The 25,055-nt window shown below is 47.9% G+C and overlaps 1 protein-coding gene across 1 annotated transcript in view; it reads left to right on the top strand.

Moving 5' to 3' along the window:
- The first annotated feature begins 7,508 nt into the window (after positions 1-7,508).
- LOC126540693 (tissue alpha-L-fucosidase-like) overlaps positions 7,509-25,055 on the top strand; it is a 31,497-nt gene continuing 13,950 nt past the window's right edge. The window contains exon 1 of the mRNA XM_050187536.3: positions 7,509-7,849. Coding sequence (XP_050043493.1) covers positions 7,590-7,849 — 260 coding nt within the window. The 5' untranslated portion in view covers positions 7,509-7,589. The remainder of the gene's footprint in view (positions 7,850-25,055) is intronic.

Below are 25,055 nucleotides of genomic sequence, written 5' to 3'. Positions count from 1 at the left end.
TGCATGTGCATATCGCAATATATGGCAAATGAACCCAAGTAGACGCAATATAGTAGTAGTAGATGTTATCCGGTTCTGTGGTATGGTGAAAACAGCATTCCAGGCTCAGTTCCCGATAGGCTGCTGATACCTTTCTGGCGTTCTGGCCTTTGTGTCTGACACACAACTGTATAACCAAAGTAGTAGTCTATCGAAGAAGCAATGAGTGCCTTGAATAAGTAAACCTGTCAGAATGAGAACTAGAAATCAAAACAAAACAAAGAAATAAATGAAGAAAGAAAATCGTTAGTGTCTGCTTATGTGTTACGACCTTTAGTCCATCTCGCTATACCCGTAGTTGGAAGTCAGACTTATCGATTGAGCGCAGCAGCCTTCCAGACCTGTAGGCAAGTTTCTACGGGTGTATCACAAAGCTTGTTTGCACAGCGGCGGTCCGGCGTGTTGCGGTGGGGTCAAATTTCGGGCGATTAGGCGATAAGCTGTGCTAGCCTCGCACCGTTTGCTTGCTTCCTCGTTTGTTCGTTGGCTTCCGAAAGCAAAATGTACAAGAGCAAATTTAAACAGACGATGGTCCCAAAGTCTAAGACTATACCGGGAGCCCACGTTTGTGCAGCGACAGGAAACAATAGTAATTAGGACAAAATTGAATGAGAAACGCTATCAACAAAAAAAAAAGAAAGATAAGAAGGGAAAAAAGAAAGAAAGAAAGCAGCATGCATTTTAACCATGCCATACGTTTTACGACATCGATCCAGCCTCGTACACTGTAAAGGCGTCTCTCGCCTATAAAAGGAAGTGGCACCGGTATTTGCATCCTTAGTTCCCAGCAGTCTTCGTCGTTAAAGCGTCTTTCATTTCTCCGTGGTTAGCATAACTTGGTCTATTTTGTTTCATTCACATTCCGGCTGCGCTTTACAGTTCATCGAACCCCCAAGATGCATGTTGCCCGTAGTGCCCGTACACAGACGCCCATGTAGCTGTCACGCAACTTCCGTTTCTCCACGAAAATGTGAGATATCTGTCTCGGGCGTCCGACAAACGGTGGGAGTCGTCCGCACAGAGGTGTCGCTGGCTCACCTTTGACCCCCGTATAATCCCAAACATAACGCGCACCCTTGTATCGAACGATAAAAGAAATCGAATTCGAACAGCGAACGCGTTGATTCCTACAGGGCGAGTGTCTTATTCGAATCGCAAGAGAACCAAGCAACAGGGATTGATCGACCTCGATAATGCGCGTACTGACAGTGTCACCCACGCTTGCGTTCAAAAAAAAGAAAAAGAAAGACGTGTATATCGACAGCTGGCCTTATTAGAGACTAGTGCGCCTGTGTGCGCACACCCTTGTGTACAGCACTTTGCGGAAGTGACTTAATTGGGGTCGCTTCGAGGCAGGACCCAGTTTGGAGGTGCCGCACGGTTCCGCTTCCGCCACCCTTGAATACAAGCCGGATGGAGGAGGAAGACGACCGCGAAACCGGCGAAAAAAATAAGAAATTCTTTTGTCGCTCTCCTTGTGTTTGATCCCGACCCACGGTCGACAGGAAATGAAAAAGGAAAAGAAAGAAAAACCACCTCGCTCCCTTAAGGGTGCTGCTTTATCACGCCGCTAACATCCTTGTCCTTACGGAGCAAGATCGAATCGTTGACGAGGCCAAGCGAAGCTTTCTTGTCTGTCGACTTTCTGTGGCGAGTAAACGTGACGACTCGAGAAATAGCATGAAATAGACTTTGATAGATATATCACTGTCAAGCTCTCGTGGGAAAGCGCAGTTTTCGACTGCACCTTCTTTTATCGCAAGCGGAGTTTGACCTCACTGTCATGTGCAGTAAAACGTGTCTTTTTTTTTTTTTTAACATAGGAAAAGGTGTTTAGCCGTGGAACAAACCAGTCGCTTTTAGGGTGAAATAACTTTACTATACTGAACACCTTGAAGGGACAGCGCAAGACGATTCAGACACAAAGCAGGAGAGACAGGACAGCGCTGAATTCGCACCTAATTTTATTAGAACGCACACACGCACGCACATACTTGAGTACTACCACCTATGCCCTGGTGCTCTCCCATCGGTGGCGTCAATATCAGTGCACAGGCAAACAGCAAAACCCTGTAATCTAATGTTAGAGTAAGCTAATTACATTTTTATCATTTTTTTTTACATTTCATTGTCATTGGATATTTTGTTTGCCTTTTCTCTTAGTCGTTTCCGCTGCCCCTTCGAGATCTTCAACCAGTATCAGCTCACCCGAATGTCGATTCTTCTATTTTACTATGCATCTAGAAGGAATAGAGAAGAGTGGAAGTTTTTTTGCACTATCCCTCACAAAATTCCACCAATTTAAATGCCAAAGACATCCTTGCTCATCAGCGTGGAGTCCGCAGAAAATACCCGCCGCCTCACCCACAACTTAACGGGGAAGAGGCCGCCGATTGGAGTAAAATACAGACCGGGGTGTTCCCCCATTTAAAATTGCTAAACGCCATGTATCCCACTCGTTATAGGGCCAACTGTCCTTGGTGCGGTGGCATACCTACCCTAATACACATAACCTGGGAGTGCACTAAGCACCCTCATAGGCCAAATGCCAGTAGGACAATGGAGCAGTGGGAGGCACAGCTCGCCCGCTCCGACCTGGCAGGACAAAAGTCCTTAATTAGCCAGGTCAGGCAGGCGGCAGAGGCCAGTGGGGCCCTGGACTGAGAGGCTCCGACCACCCCTCCTTCAAATCCTTACAATTGCAATAAAGTTTCTCTCTCTCTCTCTCTCTCTCTTTTGGCACCATGTGCCATTGTTGACACAACGCTGATTGATTCACGGGGAATAATGTAAAATAAGAAATCGAGAGAGAGTGAGAGAGTATGGATGGAGGGAAGGAGAGAGTGAGGGAGGGTATGGGAAAGCAGCTATATTCACCACCGTGCAGATGACCACTATACCATGATGTTCTGCATAAGGAGGTGGACGAGGATTTTTTTTCAAAATTGTCTTTTCAAGAAAATGCTTGCTACGTCTTCATCATCGGGATATGTTTCAACAGAACTGTTTGTTCGCCTAGCTGCTTGCTGCTTACTGAAAGACATTTTTTTTTTTTTTTTGCCGCCCGTGCCGTAGTCTATGTGTATTCTTTTTGTGCGTGTTTTAATTTGCAGCAAACACATATCTTTTGCCGTAGGGGATGTAGCGAAGTAAACAAGGATAGGCTTACGTGAAGTGTGGGGGAGAGCACATGCCAGCAGGTCTCACGCTGTCCTTCTCTTTGTTTTAATATTGTTGTTGGTGAGAAACGTCTGCCTTCAAGCTCAGGACATTCCTCCTTTTCTAGTGCACAGTGAATTGCAGGCCCGGACCCAACACGTATCGCTAAACTCGCTTTAATCTTAAGATCGTTCAAATTTCTGTCGTGTCGTTGTGACCTAGAAAACGGAGCATGGCACAAGGCCACGGAGAGCCGTTATCCTGTGCTCCTTTCCCTGCAAATCGTACCCTGTCATATCTCTTAATCAATTCATTAAACACTGACCCCAGTGTGATGATAGGGGAAATGACTAAAAGTCTGAGGAAAGTTTGACGAAGGTCGGAGCCCCTACACAGAGGCATTTTCTTCGTAGTCATTCATATGTGCAGACAGTATTATGACAAGAACAATGACAACGGCAAAATAAAGATGAATGCACACACAATCGAAGTATGATACAATAACCTTGAGATAAGGCAAACAGTGGTTTGCTACAGACTCTATAAGAATGCGAGTTTTAACAGAGAGGAGAAATTATAGCTGCCTCGTATCTCTCTCTTACCTCGTTGCTATCGCCTCTTCGGCAGGCAGACTGAGCTTTCTGCATTTCCACCTATATAATTACGCCGACAGGGTACTCGTTTTTACCTGGCGTGCATCGGATCCCACGTGGAAGCACCGACACCCCTTTTAGTTAGCTATTACACAGCATAAAAGTAACCAACTGCCTTGTAGAAAGTTCTTTATTTCTGTGCCCATTTTACTCGCAGCAGTTCGTCTTAATTACATCAGTTCGTACAGGAACAAAAACATCACGGTGATTCGGTATCTACGCTCAAGGCTATAGGTACTTTCTAAAACGAAACAATTCACGCTTAGAAGTCGGCCGCACGTTTCATATCGTGTAATGTGACAGCGCTTGAGGTCACAGAAGCTGCGAGTGGACATCCAGTGATCTCGAACCAATTTGTTCGGCACTGTAACCTACAGTCTCAGTTGTTATCTGAACAACAGTTGGGCCCAGTCTTCTTTGCAACTATTCAACGGATTTTTTTTTCGTCTTTAAAAGGCTACATTAATGCAAGGCAAAGTAAAAAAGATTGCCCTTGGTTGCTACACCACACGTGCTGTTTTCGAACTAGGCAAACGCAAGGCCACGTCGTATTGCTAGCAGTCGTTATGAACCGGTTCAGCTGCATAACATTCGCATTCGCACAACTGTCTTCTGTGATCAACAGTGCTTGCGAATATGCGCGTTGTGCCAGAGTCAGCTGACGGAACTTCAGACAGCGCTTATATAACATCACTCCTGCGCACGGTACAGAAGCTTGATGCATAGACCACATAGTGGGAACCCTTCTCAACGATTATCAAGCCAGTCAACTCAGCCCAGGTGACGTTTCCTGTTGTGTTCGTTAACCACTTTAGCAGACCATCTTACCTCTCTAACAAATGTTCGGTTGTATTATCGACTCACGATGCCCCTTTGTTCTGGCCATAACGTCAATTATACGACCCAACACGGAATGCTTGCATAGGCTTGCAACTCTCGGTCTTGCAGGCATCCAGACCGAGTGTATATAAGCTTGGAAAAAGATACAACAAGAGATGCGCATCACCGGTCAAGTGAAGTCGTTGATAGTTATTCGTTCCTGTCATCAAAGAACGTGCGACTGCGACTGAATCCGCCTAATAGACTTTTCTTTAATGCGAAAGCATCATATGCCCCGATTGAGCGAAAATCCGTCGTATTCGGCGTGACCGAAAGATGGCACCGAAAATGGCCGACGGCGCAGAGTAAAAAACACGTCAAAAAATCCTCGGCTTCGCGAAAAATTTCTCGGGAAGGTCTCTGTAGAGGAAGTAAATTTATGGGTTCTAAAGGAAATGCTGGTAAATTTCAGCCTCGGTGGGAATCGAACCTAAACCTTCGAGGTGAGAAACGAGCACACTTCCCCGACGCTATGGCGGCTCCACGGCTCAGGTTGACTAAATGTGTGCCTAGTACGTGCGTCATTGCACACGTCACGTCTCGGCCATCTGGCTGACTAAAGGTAAGGCCTAGTGCGTGGGTCATTCGGCACGTGATGGCATAGCCAATGGGAAGGAGGTGGCACCACGTCATGAGTGCATAACGTGAGCGCGTTCAAGGTCCATACAAACGGTATAACCCTTTCGCATTCCCACACGTACGTAGTTCAAGTGTGTCCACTGAATTTTAACGCGACAGCGTTAAGGAGCTCGTATCGCAGAAAAGCCGGTGTCGGTGGCGTTGGCCGTGAGCGATAAATCCCGGGAGGCACTTCATGAATGAAAAACAACTTGCAAGATGGGCTGGGTGGGAATCGAACCAGGGTCTCCGGAGTGTGAGACGGACACGCTGAGTTGGCTCAAAGAACTGGCCAAGCTGTTCAAGAATATAGAGTTTACATTATGGCACGCAAGTCGCACCCAAGCATTGGGTTACGCAAATTCCAATGTGGTCCTTTCGTGCTATATTGTGCTCCGACTATTTCGTACTATTTGGTGTGTTTTTGTTTGTCATTTTTTTTTTGTACGCCCAGTGTTTTGCGTCTCCCAACGCTTGAGGGCGGCTTGAGTCACCTAATGTAAAACTGTTTAATAGGTGCTGGCTTATCTCTAAAGTATTGGTATCATGCTTTCTTGTCACTATAGGTGGAGAGAAACGGCCTGCACGTCGCATTCGGCTCGTTGCCTTCGCGTCGGTAAATGGAAAAGCTGTTATTGCTACACGCGAGCAAATACGCGCACGTTTAGAGCAAGGACGCTGAGGTTCTACTTAAGAGAACAACCGACACGAAGAAAATAAGGGAATAAAACCCAGCGACTCCGCGAGAGATTGCTCGGTCAAACCCACGCTATACCTCTCACTGCGCAGGGGCGCGAAGGGACGGGAGCGCGCGTGTCTTGCCCGTCAAATGTAGTCGCGGTCCATTAGGTGTGGGTGCGCGGGAGGGGTGGGGGGGGGGGGGGGGCTCAGTGAAATAAATGTCCATCCTCACAGAAACCGTCATTTCAGTTGCTTAAGGAGGCCTAGTGAACCTCACAACAAAACCCTATTCACTCACTCAACCGTAGTATTTCCTACTGTAAAGGATTCAGAAGATTACGCGTAAATGCAACAGGTAACTCTTGCCTAAAGAACCATACTAGCACATCCATTGAAGCAATGCAGAACGCAACGTTACATTCACCGCTCAGGACGAATCCAGAGGACTCTGAAAAAAACCATTGCACGTGTATCAAGTCTGTAAAAGCATTATTAGTTTGCTTTTTTCTCTATTTATCTCAGACGGTAAAGAAAACAATGGATTACTTATGTAACAGACACGAGGCAGACATAGTTAGTACGTGCGCACAGGTAGCAAACTCAGCCGGCCGGCACCATCCAGATAACCAGCAGAAGGCCTGCGCCTATTGAGCCGTGAGGTCAAGGGTGAAGGCCGACATATCCCACACACTTCATATGGGGACGTGACGAGGCGTTAGTGCGATCATCTCGTTTCCATCTTTTTTTTTTATCACAGCGTCGGCTTTCTAACAGTGAGAAGACGTGTAAGGTCTTTTGTTAATTAGGAAATGTTGGCCCAGTTTAATTTCTTTTTTTTTAGGTAGTTTGTATAGCTGTACTTGGAATACACGACTATGGCGACCGTGGATATGTATGTCACGTTGGCTTGGTTAGCAGTTACAAGAGCTGACAAGTAGGGAGGGAAAATCTATTTGTAATGTCTGCTATGTTTCAAGACAATCAGTGGAAGACACAGCTGTCCTCATACAACGAGGAGCGCGATTATTCGAATGCGAATAATCGCGCTCCGTGAAGTGTCCTCCGTGAAGTGCTCCGTGAATGCGAAGTGCCCTTGTGCAATGTGTCCAGCGCGAGCAGCGCGCATTTCCTTCAGTCTCGAAACTATAGCACCGACACGCAGGATCTAAGGCCTGAACGTTATACTCGTACTTTTTAGTCCAGAGTCATGTTGTTGTTAAAGTTATCGGTTAGTTGGAACATTAACGTTTGTGAGATAAGTGGGAGTCTGCGTTCACCGGCAGCGTATCACACAACTTGTATATATGAGAACTGCGGCTAAATGGTCTTCACCATCTCTTGTTGTTTCCTAATGGAGAGCATGACCGCGGTTGCGAGTTTAAAAAACGCCTTAGTGCCAGACGAAGCGCTAAACAAACTGCGGGTTTCTCAATTTCGGTCGCTGCATAGCCCCGCCGTAGCGGTGTCGGAGCCCTTCATTTCGATGGCAGACACAGAGGCGATCGATCGTTCCTATTCGTCCATCTTCAAGAACGTGTGTCCCCGTGCAGGTACCGCGGTATGCAAGGAGCGGGAGAACAGGGGTACAAGCCCACGTCCGGCCACTCCGCCGTCAGAGATCGGTCGGTCGTAAAGCCGAGACCGCAGCGGGACGAGGCGCTCGCGGCCGACGGCGTGCAGCGATTGCCACCACCTGGCACGGTCGCTGCGTCCAGGGGCTCCGAACGAGACAAGGACAAGCGAGTGGTCAAGAAGCAAGCCGCACCGCCATCCAAGAAGCGCCCCGGAGAGAGCATTAAGTCGTTGCTAAAGACATGGCAGTAAGAAACCTGTAGTTAGGCGACATAATGGCGCGTGTATTAGCGCCAATTATTATTTTTCTTCTCCACCTGGCAAGGGCGTGAAATGAACCTCTCGTTATCCTACTCCACCATCCCTTAACGATGAACACTCGCCTCGTATATACATATATATATATATATATATATATATATATATTGTAACGATGTTAGTAAAACAAGGATATTTATTAAAGGCGAACTTGTGCCCACAAGTAAAAGTCACTGCGGTCGTGCAGGAATCCGCGGCAGTCGCGTTCTCAAACTGGGCTCGAACCGTCTTCCTCTTCTTCTCGCGTGACACCTCGTGCACGTGCCGCATGCGAGCCGGGTCCAACTGGCTGCCCGTGCCACGAAGATCGCTTCCTGTTGTTGCTGAACAACACCACTGTACGGCGTGCACAGTGCCCAATGCAAAGGGCGCGCAACTTGAATGTCACCAAGTTTGTCGTGGCAATATATATATATATATATATATATATATATATATATATCGCAACATCAAAAAAGCCACTAAGCAACCACGGCTGGCACATGGAAAAGTGCGAAGCCTCACTGCGGTGATCAGGGCACACAAATCCATGCATGCATGCTATTCGATAGTCCGACACTTAAAACAAACAACATGACCGATAATATTCTGGTAGTGGCGACATCTGTTATGGATGTTCGATGGGAATCGTGGTCGAAGGAACCATGTAGGATGTTCGAAGGAATTGTAGCTATAAAGCTAAACGCTTCAGCGTCAAAGCTTAAACAAGGAGCACATCAGTGTCGCAGTTTCCTGCTCTGTAATGCTTTCTATCGACCTGCACACGCACGCCGTGATTCGAACTCCGCCAAGTGAAACGTTCATGTCGTGGTATGGGACAGTTCAACCGTCTGCCAGAATCACTGGGCAAGCAATGGCACCCTTCGCTCGCATCCCATAAACTTTAAAATCAGGAGTCATGGCTTTCCTTGCTGCCAGATACAATTTCCTAAAAATTGTACTCGAGTCAACTCTGGTGTTGCGATCGTGCGATCATTCAGCGACCAGTTCCGCCTAGAAATTTTTGTTCGAAACTCTATGCTTCTTGCCCCTGTTACAGCCCGGGGAAACTGCACTCAAGAGATCATCATCAGCCTATTTTGCGTCCACTGCAGGACGAAGGCCTCTCCCTGCGACCTCCAATTACCCCTGTCCTGCGCCAACTGATTCCAACTTGCGCCTGCGAGTTTCCTAATTTCATCCCCCCACCTAGTTTTCTGCCGTCCTCGACGTCGCTTCCCTTCTTATGACACGCATTCTGTAACTGTAATTGTTCGTCGGTTATCTACCCTACGTATTACATGGCCTGAACCAGCTCCATTTTTTTTTTCTCTCAATGTCAATTAGAATATCGGTTATCGACGTTTGCCCTCTGATCCACACCGCTCTCTTCCTGTTTCTTAACGTTACGCCTAACATTCTTCGTTCCGTCGTTCTTTGCATCCATGGTCCTTAACTTGCTTTCGAGCATCGTTGTCAACCTCCAAGTTGCTGCCCCATCATCATCCTGCAGTCATCATCCCGGCAAAATCTGAAGGAATCAAATTAAAGAGTTCATGTGAGACCACATCGACGGGTATAGAACTCGCGCCACTCCGTGCTGCACTTAATTTATTTCATTAAGCAGGAGCCACCGCGACAATGGACAGTCTTTAGTGAGTTAAAGGCAGCCCTTCAGTGCATACAAAGCCCAATGCGCCACGGACCCAATGAACAACTGGCCTAAAGAATTCTACACATATATCATCACTGTCATGACAAGGGAGACAACATAATCTTTCAATGGCTTCCAGGACATCAGCGGGAATGATCACGCCGACGAAGCTGCCTGATCTGCGCATGAAAGTGGTCAACGAGTCTTCATACCGCTTTCGCGAACAGACGCTGAGGCTGGGCTGCGATTGATGTCCCGTGATTGTACTTTGCCCCTGTGGGACTCTAACGTTTTCACGATGTGTCGCTTGCGTTCGTTGTCTCCGGACATACGAATGCACCTCCCGCCTGGGTTACCACGACGTAAACAGACCATGCTGTACCGTCTGTGGCTAGGCGTTGCCTTTACGAACTCATATGCTTTCCTTATTGGAATGGTCAACAGCCCCACGTGCGACACATGCAACAGCGATGAGACGCTGACACATATTATATGTGTCTGCCCGCGATATAGTGCCCAGAGAACAGTGATGTGGAGAGTACAGGAACAGTTGGACAGTCGTCCACTATCAGAACACAAATCTTAAGGTCAGTGCTCCAAAAGAACATCCGAGTTGAAGGCCTTACTAGCGTTATTAAGGTTCTTGCGGTCTACGGGGCTTCACGATAGACTTTAATAACGCCAGCCCCTACCGCTCTATGGTGTACGCGCTTTGTTCGTGCTTGTCTCTCTTTCTCTCTATCTCCCCTTTCCCCTCTCTCTCTTTATCCCACTTAATCCTTCCCCCCGTGCAGGGCAGCCAACCGGAACTACCTCTGGTTAACCTCCCTGCCTTTCCCTGTATTCTTTCCTCTCTCTCTCCCTGTGCCCCATATGTTACCGCCGGTAGAATGCATTGATTGTACACCTTTCTTTCAATGATAGGGGTAAGCTTCCAGTCAAGATCTGGCAATGTCTGCCGTATGCACTCCAACACATTTTTATTCTTCTGTAAATTTGTTTTTCATAATCAGGATCCCCTGTGAGCAACTAACCTAGATCAACGTACTCTTTCATAGACTCTAGAAGCTGACTGGTGATCTCGAACTCTTGTTCCCTTGCCAGGCTATTGAGCATTATCTTTGTCTTGTTCATATTAATCTTCAACCCCACTCTTACACTTTCTCGGTTAAGGTCCTCAAGCATTTGTTGTAACTCGTCTCCAGAGTTGCTGAATAGGACAATGCCATCTGCAAACCGAAGGTTGCTGAGATATTCGCCGTTGATCCTTACCCTTAAGCCTTCCCAGTTTAATAGCGTCAATACTCCTTCCAAGCAGGCAGTGAAGAGATTGTGTCGCCTTGTCTGACCCCTTTCTTTATACTGTTGGAATCGCACCGCTGGCACGAGTTGTTGGGGTCTCGGTGCTGACGCCCGTTATTGCCAATGGGTCGCAAGCCCCAAGGGTAGCGTTGGCCTGGCGGCCTGGGGCACTGGAAGCATCCGAAGGTCCCGGCAAAGCATGAGAAGACTGGTAACAGAACAACTTGTTTATTCTAACATAGCAAAAGAGCGGCCGGTCAGTTCGACCGAAGTGGAGAGACGGGAGAGCACGTAACTCAACAGTACAAATCGGAGCCTCTCCCCTGGCGTCCGGGGGCAGCTGCTCTTATACTCTCGGCGTCGCGGTCCAAAAGGGAAGGAGGGAAGGTCACGGGATGAAGGTCACGGGACGGCGGAGCATGAGCCCACGACGGCGCGAACTGTCGGGCCGAGAGACCTGCTGAACCGAGTGTAGTGACGCATCGCCAACCCTCACCCACACGACGGCGCGAACAGTTGAGCCGAGAGACGTCCAGGCTCCTCATTCGGGGAACTCCGCTCCCCGGCTGCCGCGCTTTGACAAGCGAGGGCACACACACACACACGCACACACGAAGACACGTGGCACTGAAACACGCCTGGACACGCTTGGCGGGTAGGCGTCGCGGCGGCGTCGGACGGGCCAAAATGTCCGCCGCTTTGAACAAAGCCCCGGCGTCCGTTGCATCCGCGCCGGCATTACCGCGCGTTGTAGGCGAAACGTAACAGACCGCCCCGCCGGGGGAAGGAGATCCCGATGGTCAGGGGACTGCATCCGCTGTCCGGAGGGATGTCGCTCGATGATGCTCATAACCGAAGTTGGGCGTCCTTGGGCGTTTCTTGAGCGCAGCGCACAGAGAAGGCCTCGTTCTCACGTTCAGGTGCACACAGGACACTGCAAAGTGACTTCGGGAGAGTTGACATTTTTGTTCTCGTTTCCGGCAAGCGTTAGAACCACGCCAAAAGTCAACCGCTCAGTCAGCAAGCACGGCACAACCCTCACTAAGCCCTGCCAGGCTCTTTCCCCTTTTTTACTGCTGCCTAGTTCCTTACAGTAGTTTAGCAGCACTCAGAACGCGTCCACAAATCGGAAAAATTGCACTAAAAAGCACATCATCACTTTGAAACACTTACACAAAAGCAATAGGTTAAAAATCCTGCCTCAGGAAGAAAAACATCAGTAACAAGCAATTTTGAGGCTGATTCCCACGTTAGGGGCTTCGACTTAAGCCATCGGCGTTACCGTTGAGACTCCCCTTTTTGTAACGCACCTCAAAGGAATATTGTTGCAAAGCGAGGCTCCAGCGCAGGAGGCGGCCATTTTTGGGAGAGATGGTCTGCAGCCATTGGAGAGGGCAGTGATCCGTTTCAATGATAAACCTCGAGCCGGCTAGGTAACATGACAATTTCTGAACGGCCCACACGATACACGCACACTCTTTCTCGGTGGCGCTATACGCCTGCTCACGACTCGTCAGCTTACGACTAGCATACAGGACGGGGTGTTCTACTTCTCCATTTTCCCGTTGGCACAGTACAACGCCCATGCCTCGCTCACTAGCATCACACTGAACAACGAACCCTTTTGTGTAGTCGGGCGATCGTAGCACAGGCTGGCTTGTTAGGGCGCTCTTTAGGGCGCTAAAAGCTCTTTCCTTCGTCTCATCCCAGACGACTGTTTGCGGCTCTGTCTTTCTTAGAGCATCCGTCAAGGGAGCCGCGATATCAGAGTACCTGGGGATGTACTTCTGATAGTAGCCGGCGACACCTAAGAACGACCGAATATCGGTCTTCGTACGCGGTTGCGGGAAGTCTCGCACAGCGGCCACCTTTATTTCAGAGGGGCGGCGTCGACCCCGACCAATCACGTGTCCGAGGTAGACAACCTCGGCCTGTGCTAACTGGCACTTGGGAGCCTTGACTGTCAAGCCCGCATCGCGCAGGCGGGTTAGCACTGCCCGCAAGTGCGCCATATGTTCCGGCCAGGATGCGGAGAATATCGCTACGTCGTCTAGATACGGTAAAGCGAATTCTTGCTGTCCCCGCAACACTTTATCCATGAGGCTTGAAAAGCAGTATGGCGCGTTCTTCAAACCAAAACTCAAAACTTTAGGACGGAATGTCCCCATTGGTGAAATGAACGCCGCATACCTACTAGCCTCTTCTGTAAGTGGAACCTGCCAATAACCCCTGACAAGATCTAGGGTGGAAATAAACTGAGCGCTACTCACTCTCTCAAGGCGCTCCTCGATGTTAGGGATCGGATAAATTTGATCCTTAGTGATGGAATTAAGCCTGCGGTAGTCGACGCAAGGACGAGGTTCCTTGCCCGGTACCTCAACTAAAATCAAAGGGGAGGTATAATCACTCTCACCCGCTTCAATAACACCGAGCTGTAGCATTTTCTTTACCTCAGCCTCCATAATATCGCTCTGGCGGGGTGACACCCGGTACGCCTTGGATCGTACTGGCTCTGGGGAGGTAAGTTCTATGTCATGAGTAAGGACAGAAGTCCTACCAGGCCTCTCAGAGAACAGACCTTGAAACTCTTGTAAGAGCTGGTGTAGTTCGGTTTTCTGCTCAGGCGACAGCGATGCTTTACTTACTAAGTCACTAATGACTTGATCGGTGTCTTTCCTGTTCGTCACTGAGCCTAGTCCCGGAAGCTCGACCGGAAGCTCTTCGGGCACGTTTACCATCATGCACACCACTGCTTCCCGTTGCTTATAGGGTTTGAGCAGATTACAGTGGTAAACTTGCTGTGCTTTCCGCTTTCCTGGCAGACTCACCACGTAGTTAACGTCCGACAGTTTTTGAACAATCCGTGCTGGGCCCTCCCACTGCACGTCGAGTTTGTTCTTTAGCGATGTGCGCAATATCATGACCTCATCGCCCACCTCAAAACGACGGGCCCTGGCTGTCCGATCATAATAAACCTTGGCCCTCTGCTGGGCCTCTGCCATTGCTTCACCTGACAACTCCTGTGCCCATCTTAAGCGTTCGAGGAGCTTAAGCACGTACTCTACCACGACTGGGTCGTCGCCCCTGCCTTCCCATGATTCTCGAAGCATGCGAAGCGGAGATCGCAGCGAGCGACCGTACACCAGCTCAGCTGGCGAAAACCCCGTAGCCGCATGCGGCGCGGTCCTTAATGCAAACATCACTCCCGGCAGACACAGCTCCCAGTCAGTTTGATGTTCAAAACACAACGCTCTCAACACGCGCTTCATGACGGAGTGGAGCTTCTCAACGGAATTCGACTGGGGGTGGTGCACTGAGCTGTGTAACAGCCTTACCCCGCACCTTTCGAGAAAGGCTGTCGTCAAAGCGCTAGTAAACACTGTACCCTGATCTGACTGGATTTCTGCAGGAAAACCAACTCGCGCAAATATGGACAGTAGTGCATTGACTATCTCAACTGAGCTGAGTTCTTTAAGCGGCACTGCTTCAGGGAATTTTGTCGCTGGGCAGATCACAATCAAAATGTGTCGGTACCCCGTGGCTGTTACCGGCAGAGGTCCCACTGTATCAATAACGAGCCGTCTAAAAGGCTCCGTAATGATAGGTACCAACTTCAACGGCGCCCTCGATTTGTCCCCTGGCTTGCCCACCCGCTGACAGGTGTCGCATGTCTTCACAAAGTGGTCTGCGTCCCGAAAACACCCTGGCCAATAGTACTCCTGCAAGAGACGGTCCTTAGTTTTCTTAACTCCTAGGTGTCCGGACCACGAACCCCCATGCGACAAGCGCAACAGATCCTGACGATAGCATTGAGGCACGATCAGCTGATCGAACTCCACTCCCCTGCGGTCTAGATACTTCCGGTACAGGACCCCACCTCTTTCCACAAAGCGAGCATTTTTCTTGGCGATACCTTCCTTGATAATGCAGCGTATGTTTTCTAGGCTGCCATCCTTCTTTTGCTCGGCTATCAAAGCCGACCGGCTGACTTTTAGCAACCTGTTTAGTCCGTCTGACGTAGGCGCGATGAGCAAATCTGGAGACAGCCCTTCTAACTTTCCCGTGTCGGGAATTTCCTCTCCAGTATCTGGTGCCTTTAACGCTACAGGCTCAATTTTATTCAGTTCGGGCGTGCTCTGAATACCAGCTTGCTGCGCCTCTGACCCTTTTTCATCGTTCAACAACGTCGGCCCCGCAACTACCGCCTTTGCAGCGAGCTCCCGAACCTTCGATCTGGTTAAGGCCTGAACGCTAGCCTCACCAAACAAAAGCCCCTTCTCGCGCAGGAGGTGATCGGACCTGTTCGAAAATAGGTACGGGTACTGGGGGGGCAGCATAGATGACACTGCGGCCTCCGTCTCAAGTGCTCCGAAAGGTCCTTCAATAAGCACTTTTGCTACCGGCAGACACACGCTATGAGCTTCCACTGCTTGCTTGATCCATGCGCACTCGCCCGTGAACATTTCGGGTTCTACGTAAGAGGGGTGAACTACATCCATTGTAGCTGCGGAATCGCGAAGCACTCGGCACTCTTTCCCGTTCACGAGGAGGTCTCGCATGTAAGGCTCGAGAAGCTTCATGTTCTCGTCAGTGCTGCATATAGACAAAAACACGACTTGTGTTTTTGTTTCTGGACACTGCGCCGAAAAGTGACCCGGCTTCTGGCACGTATAACAAACGCGCGCTTGCCTCGTCTCGAACCGCTTTCTGCGTTCGGCTTCGGTTGCCGCCGTCTCCTTACGTTCGGTCGGACTGCTTTCACTCGCATCCGAACTACGTGTGTCCCCCTTTGCTCTCATGGGCGTGAACTTTGGCCTCTCAAACTTGGAGCCAAATTCACCCTTTTGACCGTCCTTAGCTCCACGAGCCCGACGCGTCACAAACTCCTCGGCTAACTCAGCGGCTCTAGCCACCGTACTAACGTCTGGCCTATCCAAGACCCAGTACCGCACGTTCTCAGGTAACCGACTATAAAACTGTTCTAGCCCGAAACACTGCAGAACTTTCTCGTGGTCACCAAACGCTTTCTCTTCTTTGAGCCACTCCTGCATGTTTGACATAAGCCTGTACGCAAACTCTGTATATGACTCACTTCTGCCTTTCTCGTTTTCCCGAAACTTCCGACGGAACGCCTCCGCTGACAGCCTGTACTTTTTTAGCAGACTCGATTTCACTTTGTCGAAATCCTCTGCCTCCTCTCTCTCCAAGCGAGCGACTACGTCGGCCGCCTCGCCGGGTAACAAAGTGAGCAAGCGCTGTGGCCACGTTTCCCGAGAGAACCCCTGCTTCTCGCACGTTCGCTCAAAGTTAACCAGGAACAAACCAATGTCCTCTCCAAGCTTAAACGGCCGCATCAGGTCAGTCATTTTGAACAATACTCGTTCTCCTGCACCGTGAGCCTGACTTCCATTGCGAGCGCGTTCCATCTCTAACTCGAGACGCCTCATTTCCAAAGCGTGTTGACGGTCGCGCTCTTCTTTTTCTTTCTCTTTTTGTTCTTTAAGTTCGCGCTCATCTTTCTCTTTCTGTTCTTTTCGTTCACGCTCATCTTTCTCTTTCTGTTCTTTAAGTTCACGCTCCTATCTTTTTGCCGTCTCCCTCTCCTCAATGGTCTCAAGGCATTCCGACAGCTCGTCATCCTCAGCTTCCAACTCAAGAATAGCCCTTAGCAGTTCTGGTTTTCTGAGTTTGTCTGAGACATCCAGACCCAACTCTCTCGCAAGCTCCAACAATTTCGGTTTGCGCAACGACTTCAAATCCATGGCTGCTCTGAATGCTGCTTTCTCTACTGCCTACTATTGTCTTGCCGCAAACTAACCCGGTAGCAACGACAACCACAATTACCAGCTCTGTTTCTAACACTAACAAAAGCCTGGCAAAACTCAGAAGAAGAAAGTCCCGCACTCACCAAACCTTGCAGCCAAGACTTCCGCGCAGTCGTTCCGCTGCAGGCAACCAGTCATCACACAGGGCTCGTTGCGCTGCTCCCGGATGGTCGTTGTGCTGCTCAGCATACAGTCAACCGCATCTCTTCGCTGCTGGCCTCCGTTGTCGCGATCTCACCGTTGGCAACCAGATGTTGGAATCGCACCGCTGGCACGAGTTGTTGGGGTCTCGGTGCTGACGCCCGTTATTGCCAATGGGTCGCAAGCCCCAAGGGTAGCGTTGGCCTGGCGGCCTGGGGCACTGGAAGCATCCGAAGGTCCCGGCAAAGCATGAGAAGACTGGTAACAGAACAACTTGTTTATTCTAACATAGCAAAAGAGCGGCCGGTCAGTTCGACCGAAGTGGAGAGACGGGAGAGCACGTAACTCAACAGTACAAATCGGAGCCTCTCCCCTGGCGTCCGGGGGCAGCTGCTCTTATACTCTCGGCGTCGCGGTCCAAAAGGGAAGGAGGGAAGGTCACGGGATGAAGGTCACGGGACGGCGGAGCATGAGCCCACGACGGCGCGAACTGTCGGGCCGAGAGACCTGCTGAACCGAGTGTAGTGACGCATCGCCAACCCTCACCCACACGACGGCGCGAACAGTTGAGCCGAGAGACGTCCAGGCTCCTCATTCGGGGAACTCCGCTCCCCGGCTGCCGCGCTTTGACAAGCGAGGGCACACACACACACACGCACACACGAAGACACGTGGCACTGAAACACGCCTGGACACGCTTGGCGGGTAGGCGTCGCGGCGGCGTCGGACGGGCCAAAATGTCCGCCGCTTTGAACAAAGCCCCGGCGTCCGTTGCATCCGCGCCGGCATTACCGCGCGTTGTAGGCGAAACGTAACAATACGTATACACTCTAAGAAAAATCCCGGGGAAAATGGGAGTAACTGGGCAGTTAGTCCTAAAAAGGGCGCTTTCGTCCCTCAAGGGTCTAAATGCATGAATGTGCGTGCCGTGTTCAAATTTCGGAGAGTAAGTGTTTAGTCCCTGGTCGGAAAGAGAGCAACGGGAGGACGAACGACAACAGTTACTCCCCATGCGCTCCGCTGTTTGGGTCCTTGTCGTGCAGTGATGCGGCAAAAACGGTATTGTCTATAAATCGTGAATAGTTCGAAGTTCGTGCATTGTCTAGAGAACTACATTCAAAGCATCATTTTGCCTCTTCGTGAGAAAACTGCGTGAAATTTAAAAGCTGGAATGTCAAGAGCTATGCCCTTTGTGCGCACACCATTAGTGAGCGATACACATTAAATGCGCACATCATTGATAGACTGCTAGATTTTGCTGGTCAATAGTACCTAAGTTCCTTCCGTTCCAAGGAGATTACGAACTTAACTGAAGCGATTTGTAGCTCAAACGGGACACACTAAGCGACAGAGTAACTGTCCTTCTCTGTCGTCTTGGGTGCCCCGTTTGAGCTCGCTACACGTATACATCGCGTAGTGCCTCAGTTTAAATCACTCTAAGAATACTCGGACAGATTTCTTTTCGCACTCGCTTATGGTTGCACGTACACTCAACGTTAGACTCTCCCCGCACATACATAAAATGCCGAGTCACTTTTATACTGCCGCATCTGCGTTCCGTTGCTTAACGTGTCTCAATAGCCTGCCCCGTCAATTGATCTGCCGTGGTGCAGTGGTTAAACTACCTGACTTGTGAGCGCGAGGACGTGAGTTGGAATTCTACTCTTTGGCACATTTTTTTTCTTTTTCTTCAGCTTAATAATTTTTTATCAGGCTATAAATGCCTAATTTCATTAATTCCACCTTTGTGGAGCATCGGAAATAATGACCGTTACTCCCTTGAGGCGCATCGGAAAAGAGCAACTGTTAGTCCTCGAAGGAGTAACGGCATGGGGAGCAACAGTTCATTCCCTCGCACTTACCTCCTAAGAGAAGGAATGTTTGTGGCAGATTAGTTCCTCCCCTAAAGGAGTAACCTCAATGCCCCATTTCCTCCTTTTTTTTTCTTAGAATGTATCTTCCTACTTTTCTTGTGGAGAATCAAGGTAGCTGTGGAATCTTTGTAGATATTTTCCAAGAAATTCAGGTATGCCTCCTGTACTCCTTGATTACGTTATGTACTCCTTGATTACGATACTACTGGTATCGCTACTGAATAAAATGCCTTTTTATAATCTATGAAAGCCATCTAGATAGGTTGATCGTAGTTTGCAGATTTCTCGATTACCTGATTGATGACATGGATGTGATCTATTGTAGAGTATACCTTGCTGAAGCCAGCCTGTTCTCTTGGTTGACTGAAGTCAAGTGTTTCCCTTAATTTATTGCAAATTATCTTGGTGAACATTTTACACAATACTGAAAGTAAGCTAATGGGCCTATAATTTTTTTCAAGTCTTTAACGTCTCCTTTTTTGTGGATAAAGTATAACGTTCGCATTCATCCAGTTCTCTAGAACCCTTGAAGTCGTGACAGGTTTCGTATAAAGTGCCGCAAGCTTTTCAAGCATGCTATCTAATCCATATTTGATTAAATTTACTGTTATTCCATCTTCTCCTGCCGCTTTTCCGCGGGTCATGTCTTGCAAGACACTTCTAACTACATCGCTAGTTATAGAAGGAGTCTCAGATCCTGTTCGTTAGTACTTCGAATGGAGGTAGTATATGGCTGCTCTGGGTACTCTACAGTTCAGTATTGAATTGTTCCGCTGCTTTTACTATACCTTTGAGGTTGCTGATGATATCACCCTGCTTATCTTTCATCTTGGCTTGCTCTACGCCATGTTTTCTTCGGACTGATTTCATGCAGAGTCCATCTTTAACAGCTTCCTCAGTCTTTGTCACGTTATAATTTCGAATATCCGTTTCTTTCTCGTTGATCAGTTTTGATAGTTCCGCGAATTCTATCTGGTGTCTTGAGTTGGACAATTTCATTCTTTGTCGCTTCTTTATTAGGCCCTTCGTTGCTTATCTACTGATTGCCTTGGTGCCTTGCCTCCCACTTCAAGTGCTGCTTCTGAAGCCAGCCTAGTTACAGGCCAGAGGAAGTTATAGCCCAGGCCGACCTCTCTGCCTTTCTGTAAATAAATGTCTCTCTTTCTCTCTCTAGTTACGGTTTCATTTATTGCCTCTATGTCATCTTCATCTCTCTGTTCTGAGGCTGCATATATGTTTCCAAGCACCAGCCTGAATTGGTCTGCTTTTACCCTTACTGCGTCTAGGTTGGCCTATTCTTTCTTGACAAATTTTACTCTTTGTCACTTGATATTGAAGTAAATCCTGGACCCTACTAACCTATGATGAGCTATATCCCAATCGAACCAGCACCTTGCGCGTGGAGCAGCCGGTCCATGATATACCAACCACTCTGACTGCTCGCTTTCGATTATATAGCTCGAAGACGCGTCCCGGAAGTGCTGCAGAAGTCGCATCCTACTTTACGCAAGCCGCTCCCCACGTGATCCCCCGTCCTTCGCGTTGCGCGCAATATCCGATCGGAGCGGCACTTGCGAACTTCGCCTGCATCAGGTGGCATCCGCATCCGGCAGGTACGTGTTGGCATGCGGCCGATGTGTTCGCGGAGTGGCTGCTTTCGGGTGTGGGCACAGCAGTTGTGAGACATAATCCGAACAATCCAGACGCATCTCTAGCGGCTGAATTTTAGCTGACGCAGACAGCAGAAGAAAAAAAATGCATAGTAGGCATTGAAAGGAAGATACACTAATTCGTAGGGCACCCTGACCAGACACCTCCAGCAGTATACCCGCAGCTAGGAGAAACGAAAACTCTTAAACAAATAAATAAAGAAATAAACAAATAAATAAATAAGATAACGAAAAGGCGCTGAAGGCATGTTCGTGTTAGTATGACGCAGGCTATACTACGCCTATTAGAACGCTGTAGTACTGCACTGTCACCGTATGGGTTGAATCTGTCTGTATGCGTGCTCGCTTGCCCCATTGCCAGCCACTTCTTCCTTTAATTTTCGTGCGCGTGTTGATCACTCCGCACCAGGGCTAAACAGTATCAAAAATAAGTGTGCTTTATTAGATATTATATTAAGATACTCACAGGGCATTCTGCATCTGTATCGTGATATATCAGGCACGACGCGTATCAGTATCGACATTTGGGATACAAAGTTAAGGTACCATGTTCTTTAACATAAAGCATACTCCTATAGCAAATTCCGCGAAGACGCCCAGAGTCAGTGAAGGTTAGCAAATGAAGGCAAATAATTCTTATCCTAAAAGACGGCAATTTCTTTTTTTAGGCTCATATTTGGAATGACCATTGCGGTCAGAAATGGGAACCTAAGAGCACAGTTCAAAGGCACTTTTCAACTTTAACAACTGAAGAAGCACAGTATGTTCACTGTCAGCATCATTTTAAATTGTCTATAACTTTGTCATTCAGGCCCCTTCGGTGTCGCCTAAACGGCAAAGGTGTACAGCACGCCATTTCTTTATTAACAGTGCCATGTCGCCCCTGGTACACATACTAGCCAGCCTATTCAGCACATCATTACAAGCTTGTTTGCGGAGCCAGCAACGCCTCGTACCTATTATAAAGGCTGCATGGAAAAATCTCTGACTCATCAGCGTACCTACCTCAATCTGATGACTTTCATAGTGATGCAAGCACCAGAGACTGTTCTGAACGGCAATGTATTACTGAAAGTTCAAAATTAGAGCGCCATAAAGAAATACGTGCAGTAAGAAAAAATAATTGAACAGAAATCTATTCGCAGGAGTTAATAAAGTTGCAAGTCAACACTACTGTATAATTGCAGTGGTACCTACAGCGGAGCTATAATACTGAATGTACAAATGGACTGACGTATCCTAAGGTCCAGAACGGCAGTGTCGTATCGTATGCATTTAATCCACTAACAACCCGTATCTGTATCTCAAACACCTTTCGCTTCAATATCTCGTATCTGTATCTCGATATACCACGATACAACTTATCGCGTCACCTGGAACTGGAGACGGCTTGTTTTATTTTTCAGTTCACAGAATTTCAACCCAAATTTCATGTTCGCTGTATGCGGTGCGATTGACAATGAAGGATAGAGGCTTGGGCATGTTGGTTGTTCTTATTTTTGCCATCGACCAGTTCCAAGTCAGGGACCGCCACTCAGTCCCGGGTTTCAGGACATTATAAGTCTGCTTCAGTGAATCGATTGTACGGTGATCTTGAAACAGCTTCGTAATTTACCGCTTGCCAGGGCGGACAAAACGCATCTCCACGCTATCGATAACAAGGTCTCTGTTGGCGCGGCTTACATTGATGACGCCCAGTTGATGCGAGATGTTTGTCTGTTGCCCATAGCAAAGGCGTTTACAGTTGCTTTTTCTCACGCTTCATTTACCGCGGTACTTGCTATAGGCGATTTGAAAGACGAGAGAGAGAGAGAGAGAGAGAGAGAGAGAGAGAGAGAGAGAGAGGGAGTATAAGACCGGCCTTCGGCTATTTTTTGCAACCGCCCTTGGGGCGTACGAACCAGAAGTCGAAGGCGCGACCGGTGGCCGGGCTTTGCCCCGTTTCCCTCTCCGCAGATTCTTCTAGCTGCCTGCGTCACGTTCTGCGTCCGTTAGCCGACAAATCGCCCGCGCTTACGTTGTTGTCGAGTCCGCCGAAAAGCTCGAGAAGAGATATACGTGACAGCTTATACCATCACGTTCGCCTTATTGGGAGGTTGTTTTCACTTGCAGTGCCGTGGCCTTCGCCACTCCCTCCCCCCCCCTCTCCCCCTCCATACAGCTATAGGAACGTCGCAAGAAATGGTCGTTGAACGTAGTCACCCAATTTCGAACGGTGGCCACTTTGAGAAGTATGTTAATATAGGCGGAGTCCAAATCGCGCAGCCCCCCCCCCCCCCCCCCCCCCAGCGACGGCTACCTCGGAGCAATAGAAGCGCCGCAAGCGATCTTATGAACCGGAAACACGTTATGTGGCCATGCGGTCACACAGCGCGTGCCAACCGCAGGAAAATGGTGGGCACGCCTGACTGCCGTAATACGTCCCATGCTGCGGAAATTCGGCTTGCTTTTTTGCAACATCAGGCTCTAATTATTTTTGCCGTCAATATAAAACAGCAAGAGTTCGCGTTCCGAGTGCCATGACCAGTGCGTCGATAACGTATTAACCTTCAATTTTTTTTTTTTAGTTCTAGCAACGGTTTACTAACATATTTCTTTAGGTCTCCTAGTAATATTCCGTCAACAGTTGACCACCAATTTAAAATTTAAACATGTTTATATATACAAAAGGAAATAATTGTAGAACAAGCGTGGTGTGTGTTTGGAAACAACACTAAAAGTTGTGAGGAGATCTGTTTCGTGTTCGTCATACTCTTTAGCATTCTACAGCAGCAGAAAATGATTTGAGAATAATATTATAAGTGAGACCAACATTAACTTCGTGTTTCTTAGAAACGACCTTACAAAAATTAGTTACTGTCGAATTGCATCCCGTTAAAGATATCCTTTGGGAAAGATAGTACTAATGTCTAGTCACATCCTATCGAAGTTTGTCTTTAGAAAAAAGAAAGTATGAAAAAGTGACTATTTACTGCCCACTAAAAACAGTTGTTAAAACAAAGTAACTTCAATTTTTTTTTTTATTGTACTGCGAACTATTTGTAAGAGGCAGCATCAAGTTTTAAAGGCGTGCCAATAAAAACTGCCCTTGATGAAAAAGGTAACTTTAATTTCGAAACCCACTTTTTTTTAGAGAACGGTTTTAGAAAGAAGTAGACTGTCTTGTGACATGGACATGTGTTACTATATTGCAATGTAAACAGGATGTCACTAAAGTCACCAGGAAGTATGTAGAAAGTATAAAGAATGTTAATAGGGCCTTTTTTTTTTTGCAAGGGAATCGACGGATGCTCTGAGGAAGCAATCAAGGCACAATAGGGCTTATTCCCGTTGCAGAACAGGTGCTGTGAAATGCTCATTGTGTCCAATGCGGCTATGTGTATTTTCCGGTACCTAATGTAGATGGCGTGTTATTGCTGAAGACCTTGAACTCGAAAGTTGACCTTCTGTACTTTCGAGTTCCGTATATCTAGAATTGAACGCAGTAGGGCCTGTCGTCATCAAACAAATGCAAACTTTTAATTCGCCGGCAAGGTGCTATGGCGCACACCAACACGCTTGGTTGACAACATCGACACGTCTATATTCCTTGGTACTTACACAAACTAAATTTCGTGTTGTCATGTGTGCGGCAAATACAGCGGTATATGCGTGTATTGCCCAAAGCCTTTCACAATGATAACATCACGCTCCTTTAATATTCAAAAGTTGTGGCTGTATTTTGTCTCCACCGTAATGCGTACAGCAATTTCGAAACATCGAGCACTTGAGTTTGCTTATTTTTCGCAACATGGGTGCACAGCCTAATGTACATAAGTGGCAAAAGGTAATGGGATAAAAGCTGCATTCGACCAGCTTGACAAAGCCCCCACTACGCCACATAACAATGACAGCAAAAGGCAACGATACAGCAATGTTCTTTGTAGTACAAATCATGAAATCAGTTCACATGGAATATGCGCAAAGCCAACAGTCAGACTACAAGAAGGAAAAATAAATAAAGCTCGATAAAGAGAAAGCATATTAAACATTCGAGCACACCTTTTGCATGATATCATACTTTGACATGCAACGTAAATTTCCATCTGACATATTAAATTTAGTGCGTATGGAAGAGAGTAGCGCAGAAGTTGAAAAGCATAATTTGTACGAGGCCGCAGCACATACCAGCGGTCAGTCTGTCTTGTTAAAAAGTGAGGCGTGATTATGCCGTAAGTTTGCTAAACTGCATTTATGCGTGAAGTTACGGATTATCTCAGATTTAATGATTAATAAACGTTGTTGCTCATACATAGTCGCGATTTTTAAAACATAAAACCTCGGAAACATTTCAGATGTGTGTGCATTGTACTACAAACCTGCGACGGCACGCAAGGTATTTTTTAATACTATCAAGTTAGTTAACGATCCCTTAGTTCCAGTAGCCCAAACCAAGTGACAATAAAGTAGATGGAAAGAAAAAAGAGCATTATATAGTAATAGTTCTTGTGGTACTGGTAACGTATGCTGACACTTACGGTGTACACCTAAGACTTTATAAAGTTTATTGCTTATGTAGTTAGTGCGATGCTCCCATGACATGTGTTCATGAAATATGACACTGAGAGTCTTTGTAGTGATCCAGACGTTGAGCATACCATAGACGATAATGTCAATAAAACGGTCATACGCTTCGCCGGTTACGCAGCAGG

This window comes from Dermacentor andersoni, chromosome 2, assembly GCF_023375885.2.
Source record: "Dermacentor andersoni chromosome 2, qqDerAnde1_hic_scaffold, whole genome shotgun sequence".
NCBI classification, from domain to species: Eukaryota; Metazoa; Arthropoda; class Arachnida; order Ixodida; family Ixodidae; genus Dermacentor; species Dermacentor andersoni.
Note: the sequence above shows the minus strand (reverse complement) of the source record. Positions and strands in the feature narration are given on the sequence as shown.